General features: G+C 41.2%; 1 protein-coding gene across 1 annotated transcript; it reads left to right on the top strand.

Annotated features, from left to right (window-relative positions):
- The first annotated feature begins 2,965 nt into the window (after positions 1 to 2,965).
- LOC6613842 lies at positions 2,966 to 3,782 on the top strand. Its single transcript, XM_002038275.2, has one exon. The coding sequence runs from the start codon at positions 3,084 to 3,086 to the stop codon at positions 3,582 to 3,584; it is 501 nt and encodes a 166-aa protein (XP_002038311.1). The 5' UTR covers positions 2,966 to 3,083; the 3' UTR covers positions 3,585 to 3,782.
- Positions 3,783 to 11,120: the final 7,338 nt, after the last annotated feature.

The raw sequence follows: 11,120 nt of genomic DNA, 5'->3' as shown, positions 1-11,120 counted from the left end.
ATTATGCTGTCGCACAAGAACGCACTGGCGGAGATAATCGTTCATCACCACCATGAGAAAATGAGCCACCAAAACTTTGAGGCCACCAGCGGCGAGATTCGTCGCAATTACTAGATAACGAACATAAGGAGACAGCTACAGAAGTTGGTGACTAAATGCAACGTCTGCAAGTTGCGGATGGCGCGATCGACGCAGCCTGAGATAAGCCCCTGCCGGAGAATCGACTTGAGGCAAATGGATGGCCCATTAAGTATACTGGCCTCGATTACTTCGGACCATTGCATGTGACAATTGGGCGACGTACAAAGAAGAGATGGGGGTTATTCTCATGCCTAACAACCAAAGCAATCCATTGGGAGATGGCCCATGATTTGTCAACAGATTCATGCATCATCGCTATGAGGAATTTCATGTGCCGCCGTGGTCGGTGGTCAAAATAAGAAGCGACAATGGAAAGAACTTCGTCAGTAAAGATCGAGGGCGAGCTGTCGTCCAAAGGAATAGAGTGGATATTCAACTGTCCAGCGAAGCCAGCTGAGGGTGGAGCAAGGGAACGAATGGTCCAGTGTGTAAAGAAGGTGTTAGCGCACACAATGAAGAAGCTCGCGCGCAAGGAGCACATATTCAACATAGTGAATTCTCGACCTCTCACAGACTTGCCAATATCAGCAGACCAGGAGGCCACTTTGACACCTAAAGATCTACTGAAAGGTGTATCCGATGTACCAAGTCTTCCAGGAGACGACTGACCGGCTTCCAGGGCATGTGCCACAAGAAAGCAATGGCGGATTGCTCGAATGATGAGGGATCGGTTCTGGAAACGATGGGTGCATGAGTACCTGCCCACAATCGTTCGCAGGGAGAAGAGGTTTCAGCGTGTCCAGCAAATGTGTCGCGGAGATCTAGTATACATCTGCGAGTCACCCACACCACGCAGGGACTGGAAAAGAGTAATCGCCGAGGAAGTGTTCAGCGGAGAAGATGGTGTACCAAGACGAGCGGCTGTGAGGACTAGCGATAGACCCAAGTTAATACTGCGTCCCGCTTCGAGGGTCGGTGTGCCTCCAATAAGAAGTTCACCAATCATGGACCGGTCACGAATAATGGCTATTTAAATTTCGTGCCCTCTTACCGAAAAAAACACTGTGGCTTGAAGCCGCAAGAATAAATTTTAAAGGCCGTGAAAGCGATGTCCAAGCTTCCGGAATGCAAAAAAGGATTAGTACCGGATGATACGAACTTACTTTTTTAAATAAACATTAATTTATTATTTGATTTGTCCAACTTATTGCCTCTCGTTATTCATTTCGTAGCTGCAGCCCTGGTCTTACGTTATGCGATATTTCGTTACGTTGTGATATAATTACATATGATACGTAAAATGTGGCGCTTGAGTTCAGGGCAGAGTTGCCACACTACGCCCTATTCAAATGATAGTTAAAAAAGTTTTTGTAGGTATTGAGATACGTTAAAAAAATAAATATAAACCATTTTGCTCAATAGGACATTTTACGCATACACATATATTTCAGAAAGAATTATTCAATTATGTATAACCTTTTTATACCCGTTACTCGTATAGTAAAAGTGTGTACTAGACTCGCTGAAAAGTATGTAACTTTTCCGACTATACAAAGTATATATATTCTTGATCAGGATGTCCGTCTGTCCGTATGAACGTCTAGATCTCAGGAACTAACTAACCGAAACATCATCAGCAAGGTTTTACATATGCGAAGCAATCCCAACTCAGATGAATAATTTGGAGAAATGCTCTTTTAGAAAAGTATAAAAGAACGATTTGAGTTTTGGCTCTTTGGCTTAAATGCATATATATGAGGATCTTAAAATTTGCCAAATTTGTTCTGAGGAAGCGAAAAAAAACAATTTTTAATACGCAAACAATTTATTCAGTCTGAGTTTCGTCGTAAAAAGGGGCTTATAGTGAAAAATCTAACGACGGGAACCAGGCAGGAAAATTGTTTAGTAATCCAGATTTGTTTGCTGTTTCTTCCTGGATTTGTCTGCCTTGACAAAGAATTCATTTTCAGGATCAACAGCATATTTTAAAAACCAGAAAAATTCGGAAACTGCCAAAGGACTTGTTCAAAAATATCCATACCTTTCCCCTTCAGTGCAATATTAATTCACGCTCCTTCAATTATTAGAAATTGTTTAGTGTCAATCGGATAACTTTTTAAAGAAGCTGCAGAATACAGATATAAAGACATAACAATTTTTAGGCTGAAGCATACGAAAATATTTTTAACATACATAGTATAATTGTATATTATTAAGCTCCGCCCCCAATAGACAACTTCCATGTTAGCAAAAGTCAAACTCTTAAAATCAACTATAAACCTACTAGAATAATTCACCATATCTATACTCATTTGAATTTATAATATTATTATTAATTACGTTATTTAACTTTTATGCTTGATATAAACTATAAGGAACATTAAATATGATTTTTCTTGAAACGTTTCTTGCTGCTGCAATAACATTGTTCTGATGTGGGCATACATTTTTCCTACATTCCTACTACTTTTATTTGTATTCTTTTATAATTTTATTTGTATAAGTAAACGAAACAAAACATTCATGACCGATCGCTCTTTGGCAGCTATATGATAGAGTAGTCCGATCTGATTAATTTTCGTGTCATATAACGCTATTTAAATAAACATATAAATAAATGATACATACGTGCCGAGCGAGTAGCCGCCAAAATAACAGAACGTTTTCAAAATTGTGGGCGTGACTGCTTTTTGCGGCTTATGCATACCTATCGAGACTAGTAATCCAAACACAAATTGAAAAAATGTCAAAACATGTTCGAAATTAATAGAAGTGGTAACGTAGGCGTAGGCATAGAATCTGCATGCCCAATGTAGAATTTCTTTTATAGTTTTATAGCTCAGAAGGACACCGAACCACTTCTGTTATGACTAATCTTGTATACCCTTTTCTTCTACAGAGTAATTTGTTAGCTATCTTTGCTTTTGTGGTCAAATATTTTAAATTATTCGTCACTCCAAAACGAAGAACAAACTAAAATAAATAAGGCAATACTCTCAGACATGGGAGCCAGGAACAGTAAGCCGCAAACGGTGCAGATTGAGAATCCAACGGCATTTGAGATTACTCGGGATGTGGTAGATAGAATAAAGCATGCCACCGTCATAAGTACTGAACTCGTATCTACCACCTGTGAAGCTTGTAAGCAAAAAACAATAAAAGAGCCGTGTTCCGATATGCCTACTACGATGGAACATAAGCAGCATAATGAGCGTGCCTTGCATCCTGTTCCGGTGGCCAAGTCCTGGAAGAAGCGTTCTCTGGAAGTCGAGGAAAAAGAGTTCGGAAAATCCTTAAAATTGGTTCAAGACCTATTCGGTACGCCTGTAAAATGGGCCAAGGATTGCGAGGGCGAGATCGAAAAATTCGAGGAAGAGCTGGTTTACTGCTATCAACGGTTTCCAAACGAACCCCTTCAGTGCTCTAACTTGGCCAGACAGTATCACCGATTCGTATTCGCCAAGCAGTATGCCGAATTATCGAAAGCCAAGACGAGTACTTAAAGATAGGCGATCGACGATCTCAAAAATTAATTTAAGATTAAAAGCCAAAAAACATGTAAGGTATATTCCATGGGCTAGACGCTTGGCTGATTTTATGAATTTTCGGTTTTGGGAATTTTTAATTAAATGTAACGTGGTGAAACCTTTATTTTATTTCCTTTGTGCTTTATTGCGGTGTTAGAAATGTCGACATAAGGAGAAAATGTTTGCGGAAAATGTTAAAGCGGTTTCTTTTTACATCCTCTTAACCGTTCGATTTAGCTGCTCTCTTCTCTCTTCCTGTAGCAGTACATCCAACTTTGTCCTATCGATTTTATTTTGTAATCCGTATATAGGACTCTTTAATAATATATCTAAGCATACTGTTGTATTTATAATGTTTAGATGCAAATAAGAATAAATTTTAAACAGTTTTGAAAATTCAATCTGATAGATATGGGTGAATAAAATGAGAAAATGTTAAAAAAATTTTCAAAAGCGTGTCACTTGTGGTAAATGAACTCTTCAGAAGGACGGAGGATCCTCGCCAGAGCCAACAGTACCAAAAATTGGCTGCAATATAAGATTGGCCATCAAATAGTCTAGATCTAAGCCCCATGGAAAATATTTTACGGCTAATGAAAAGAAAGCTTTGAAATGAGCCACAAATAAACATTTCTGCATAAAAAGTAAGTAGTAAGAGATGTGGGACTCGATTTCTCGGAGCGTGTTAAATGTGAATATTTCCACTTTTGATCTTTGGGAACGGGCCTATGTGATCCATATTTATTGTACGGAATGGTATAGGTACCGTGTCGTTTACATGCAGTGACCCTTCAGGCTTGCCTCCTTTCACTTTGTATTTACAGCACTCTGGACTCGAAGAAATATACGGCTTCACATACCTCCTCTTGCGTGGGAACCAAACGTTCCGTTGAATACGTTGGATTGTCTTATCCGTGCCGTCATAACCTATGTCGCCGTGGCTTGCTTTTATTATCCTGCAGCGGATTGCTCGGATACACCTAATTTGTTGCCGTTGGCCGTCTTGCGTAGGCTGCTCTCTAATAACGTAGTCTCCTTTTACTTGGCTTCATTGTGAACTCTTCTCCTTCAAAAACTCTTCTCTGCTTCAAATATCTGCGCCAGTATTGGGTCTTGCCATTGTAGCGCATACACCCAATCTTCATCAGTTGGTACAATCGCTAATACATTGTCTACTACTGTGTGAGATATTTCTCATGCCATCTACGTGTGGCATATCCGCTCCTGGTCGATGTTTACAAGTGAAATCAAACTCTTGTAGTTCGAGCCTCCATCTTGCTATCTCCTTTATCTCCAGAAATGGAGATCACCAGTAAATATATACGGAATCTATCCATCTATCTATTGCTAATATTTCTAGCGAAGTGCTTGATAGCCGACTATAATAAATAACAGGCTTCGTTCCGTCTTCGTCTCGTTGGAACATAATTAATGCTATTCCCAGTTCAATCGAGTAAGTGTGTACTTCATGTTTTTTTGTTGGCTTCGATGCTAAGGCTGCTTTTAGTCATTAAAACGCCTGTTCCTGATCCTCCCCCCTATACAAGCTCCACATTCTTTTTCAATAATTTGCTTAATGGATAATTATACTGTACTCCTACCAATTTTCGGAAGAATCCTGAAATTCACAGAAATCTGCGTGCTTCTGTTTCTTTACATGGCCTTTGATATTCGTTGATGCATTCAGTCTTCTCGTTGCCTGGCTGAACCCTTTGCCCGTGATAACGTGCCCAAAAAAAGTCAAATTCGTTTTCATAACATCGCATTTGGATGGGCCCGCCAACCTTACAGTATCAAAATAATTCCTGTTATATAATTAGTCTTAGATGCAATTATTACCTCTTCCACATAATTGAGAATACTCCGTTGGTGTTTCAGTTCTCGTATGATCTCCGCCGTTAAATGCTTACTTTTCTCGTCCATCGGTAGCTGGTAGTATTGAAGTATGTTTCCGGATGGCTTTGCCAATAGCTCCTCTACGATTAGCATCGGATAGCACTTCTTTATGGTATCTGCGTTTAAAGCCCGATAGTCCACGCATAGACTTTGTTCTCCGTTTGCCTTTGGCACCAAAATTGTTGACGTGCTTCTTTCAATTATCCCGTACTTCAGTGAGTCGCCAATTATAGTGTTCATCATCTCCCTTTGGGCAAACGGCATTTGATACCTCCGCCCCAAGATGGCAACCGTAGTGGATACCTTTATATCCATAGTCGTCGTTTTGCACCTGCCAATTTTTGACAAATGTTCGGCAAAACATTCTTCATTGCATTTTAACAGAAATCTCTGCCTCTGGAGCAAAGTTGACTACTCTATGGTTACTCAAGGTTACCGTGCTGCAAGCGGAAGCCAAACTGGAATTTCGAGATCGCTTTGGTAACATCCTGGCAAGCCTCTCCATAATTTTTCCCAGGGGTGGGAGTAGACTGATGTGCATGTAAGAGTCAATGTCTGTTGGTAGTTTCTCGGGCTTTGCGATCATTATTATGCTCGCCGGAAAGTATCCAAAATCAAGAATTCTGTTGAATATTGAAACAAGGAACTGTAATGCTTAACTCATTGAACAAATGTTCTGCATTTTAGAAAATCGTTTACAAAAAATACAGCCCTCAAGCCAAGGGCAATGATTCCTTGCCAGGAATTTTCCTCGCGAGTGTTCAAAAACAAAAACAAATCTCACAGGCTTTTTCTACTTTTTGCCACTCCCACTCTAACGCCCTAAAGCCGTCTAACCGGTCACGCCCACACTTTTGAACAATTTTGAAACTTTTTCTCATTTAATTCCCAATTAATGCGATATCCCAGAAAACCGATAAAATTTTGCTTTCGAATTCACACTAGCTGAGTAACGGGTATCTGATGGTCGGGGAGCTACTATAGTATTCGACTACAGTATTCTCTCTGGTTATTAGCTATTTTTAAAAGATGAGACGACGATTTATGTAGCGATTTCGAATGGATATATTTTTTTTAGTTTGTTAGAACGAAATTTGGCATCGATGCGCATATGAAAGGGAAAGAATATCAAGGGAAAGACTTTTAAAAGGGAAAGACTTAATTGCAGAACGAACAGCAAAACGCTTAGACAAAAAAGAAATGCGAGGTTAGATGCTTGGATATTTCTGCGATGCAGCAACTTTTGACAAAAATATTGGCCAACGACGAGTTCGTTTTGCTGGCTCACGTTTAGTCGCGTTTTTAACCGTAGTAAAAGTGCACGCAATACTATTTTGCACTTCAACATAAGTCTTCTTATAGCAGAAATCTGTTATTTATCAGATCTAGCCTCTCGGTAGTATGCGACGCCCCATTTAGTCAGGACTAAATACCATAAAGATTTAAAAAATGCTAGGAACTGTCTATGAACACAACCACAAGCCTTGCTTAAAAGTGCATAAATTTGATTATTATTGCTGATTTATCTGGCAGTACTAATATTTTGACTGGCTATTTCGACAAAGTTTCAAATATTTTTATTCAATATTTTACTAATACTAAACTAGAACAAGAAGCTATCTGCTAAAGGAGTTCCCTTTAATAAGCAAGATAAGATAACTTAAGAAACCACTCATTTGTTCTGATACATCTTGTCTTCTTGCTCCGTTGGTCTTTTTCTGATGCTTGAGTGTCCAGAACTATCGGGGTTTTTCAAAGATTCTGATTGACGATTAATCACAGTGGTTTCTCCAGCACTGCTACACAGCACTTAGAGGTTGGGATATCTTCTACTAGATATCTATCGCTTGGCATCACATTCGCAATAACAACAGCAACAGCTTGGCAACAGTTCGATGATCGTTGGCGGAATCTGTTCTTAGTTTAGTCAGATCAACATCCGTTAGCATCTTTAGGATATTATTAAGTTCTGTTAGTGGTTACCACATTTACCACAGTACCACATTTAGTGGTACTATTTATCATTGTTACCGTCAGCATTTAGGGCCATCAATACGTAATTCCCATTCCCGATTCTCAAAATCGGTTGTTTTGAGTGAAGTGAACGCCAAACAAAGTAAACTAAATAAAAAAAAAAAATCCGAAAGCGAAAGAGACGCTCTATGCGATGCAAGATCGCTTAAATATATAGTGATTTGTTATCTTAAATTATAAAACTATGAGTCAGAACGGCACTCGCGCTCAGCGACAGCGCGAGCAAGACGAACGCCGGCTCTCAATTCAACGCAACAACGCGTACTTCTCCTACGTCTCACCGATAACCCCAAACGCAGACATCGAGCGGTCAATAACCCATAGCCAAAGAAACCTTCTTCTACCAACAAATCAAGAAAGAGCGCGCTCCTGCTCTCCCGCTCTCTTAGCTCCGACAGAAGCCCCGCTACCTCCAACAACAACAGCTGGAGATAGACCGACAGCCCGCTCTACCTCGTCATCGGCTGCACCCGCTCACGCTCTGACTGAGTCAGCGAAAGCAAAACCGCAAGCAATAAACGGTACTGCTGCACTACCAGCAAAACAAAACGAAAACGTAAACAAAAAAGCTGGGTCGACCTGGCAGACTGGAATGGATCGCTACATTACAATAAAGCGAAAGCTCAGCCCGGAAAATTCAGATTTGGAAAACAAGCCGAAAAATACACGCGACAACTCTACCTTGAACAAAAATGTAGTCCCTGCAAATACCAACAGATTTGCCTTGCTGGTAGATACCGCTGAGGACGTGCCGCTGGGATCCGTTGATATCGAACCGAAGAAAACAAAACCTCCGCCAATATACATCCGCGAGAAGAGCACAAGCGGTTTTGTAAATACTTTGATTGGCCTTATTGGAAAAGATAGCTTTCATATAATTCCCCTCGTAAGAGGTACTATCAATGAAATCAAACTTCAGACGAAAACGGAGGACAACTACAGAAAAGTCACAAACTATTTTACCGCACAAAAAATAGGCTTCTACACTTACCAGCTTAAAAGCAGCAAGGGCCTGCAAGTAGTCCTGAAGGGCAATGATTCTGATGTTACGCCCGAAGAGATAACTGAGGCGCTAAAGGAAAAGGGATTTTACGCCAAAAGCGTGTTCAATATCAAAAACAGAAACAGGCAGCCCCAACCACTATTCAAGATTGAGCTTGAACCAGAAAACAAGCCTCCTAGAAAAAACGAGGTTCACCCAATTTACAAACTCCAGCTCCTTCTGCACCGTAGGATCACGGTAGAAGAGCCGCATAAACGTAACGCAACGTACAATGTACAAACTGGCAAGAGTATGGCCACACGAGGTCGTATTGTACACTTCGCCCGGTGTGCGTAGTCTGTGGAGATCTCCACGACTCCAAACAGTGTCAAACTAACAAAAAAAATGCATGCGAGAAAAAATGCAATAACTGTGGGGGCAATCACACAGCAAACTACAGAGGCTGTCCAATCTACAAAGAGCTGAAAATCCGTCTTCACAAAAGAATGAACACGGCGCGGGCACACCAAGGAACAGCTACGCTGATACCATTAGAGACAAATCCTGAAGTAATTTTCTCGAAAGCAGCAAGTTTCGCTCCCTGGCCTACATCCAACACTAACAAGACAACATTTGCAAACGTTTTAAAATCAGATATGACGCCTCCAACCCAAAATTCCCGAACTCCACATGAAGTGCACACAAAATTAGATACACAACAAAACTATAACCCAGCTGCGCAGCAGGAAACAAAAACTGAAGCTATGATGCAAGCCTTACAACAGAGCATGATGGAATTTATGACATTTATGAAGACCACCATTCAAGACATGATGCGTAATCAAAACCTTTTGATACAAATGCTTGTAGCCCAACAATCAAATAAATAATGGCTACCTTACGCATAGCTACGTGGAACGCCAATGGCGTTTCACAGCGCAAACTGGAGCTAGCTCAATTCCTACATGAGAAGCATATCGACGTAATGCTTCTTTCGGAATCTCATCTCACAAGCAAATACAATTTTCAAATAAGAGACTACCATTTCTACGGTACAAATCATCCCGACGGAAAAGCACACGGTGGCACCGCCATACTCATAAGGAACCGTATGAAGCACCACTTTTACAAAGAATTTGCGGAAAATAATCTTCAGGCCACATCTATCAACATTCAGCTGGATGACAACACTCTCCTTACACTAGCGGCCGTATGCAGCAGCTCTTACTGCAACACCCAAAATAACAAATAATACAATTAATTCAAAAAAGACCAACGTACAAATCGAGCAACTCGTCCACGTAAAACGACGCTTACGCAGAGAATGGCAATCTTCCAGATCCCCAACTGCAAAACAAAAGCTAAAAGTAGCCACACGGAAACTGGCCAACGCTCTGAAACAAGAAGAGGACGACGATCAGCGCCGATACATAGAGCAACTCACACCAACAGGCACAAAACAAAAGTCACTGTGGCGAGCCCACTCAACTCTTCGCCCACCGACTGAAACCGTTTTGCCGATAAGGAATTCCTCAGGTGGCTGGGCCCGTAGTGATGAAGACAGAGCCACCACATTTGCCGCTCACATACAAAATGTGTTCACGCCAAACCAGGCTACTAGCACATTCGCGCTACCGTCCTATCCCGTAAACCGCCACCAGCAACACACCCCAATTGTGTTTCGTCCTAAAGAAGTAACTAAAATAATCAAAGACAATCTCAGCCCGAAAAAATCCCCCGGCTGCGACCTTATAACACCGGAAATGATCATCCAGCTGCCACATTCTGCAGTTCGCTACATAACCAAGCTCTTTAATGTCATCACCAAACTTGGTTACTTCCCACAACGATGGAAGAGGTCGATTATCATAATGATTCCAAAACCTGGTAAGAACCACACAGTCGCTTCATCTTACAGACCAATAAGTCTACTCTCATGTATTTCGAAACTATTCGAAAAATGCCTGCTGATCCGACTTAATCAACATCTGATATACCACAATATAATCCCAGCCCAGCAATTTGGATTTCGCGAAAGCCATGGAACCATTGAACAGGTGAATCGTATTACGACGGAAATAAGAACTGCATTTGAATATCGCGAATACTGCACAGCAGTATTTTTAGACGTATCCCAAGCATTCGACAGAGTCTGGCTCGACGGCCTAATGTTTAAAATTAAAACATCCCTACCCGAAAGCACACACAAACTTCTAAAGTCTTACCTCTATGACAGAAAGTTTACAGTGCGGTGCAACACTGCCACTTCCACTGATCATACAATTGAGGCTTGAGTCCCCCAAGGCAACGTTCTTGGGCCAACCTTATACCTCATCTATACAGCCGACATCCCTACAAATAGTCGCTTAACGGTATCCACATTTGCCGACGATACAGCTATCCTTAGCCGTTCAAGGTCCCCTATCCAAGCTACAGCACAGTTGGCACTGTACCTCATCTACATTGAGAAGTGGCTCTCTGACTGGCCGCTCTGACGCTAAACAGACAAGACTGTCCTCCGCTCTTGTTGAACAACATACCACTCCCGAAAGCAGATGAGGTAGCGTACCTAGGAGTACACCTCGACAGAAGACTCACAT

Source organism: Drosophila sechellia, chromosome 3R (genome assembly GCF_004382195.2).
Source record: "Drosophila sechellia strain sech25 chromosome 3R, ASM438219v1, whole genome shotgun sequence".
Taxonomy (NCBI): Eukaryota; Metazoa; Arthropoda; class Insecta; order Diptera; family Drosophilidae; genus Drosophila; species Drosophila sechellia.
The sequence above is the reverse complement of the archived record's forward strand: the minus strand, read 5'-3'. Positions and strand labels throughout refer to the sequence as shown.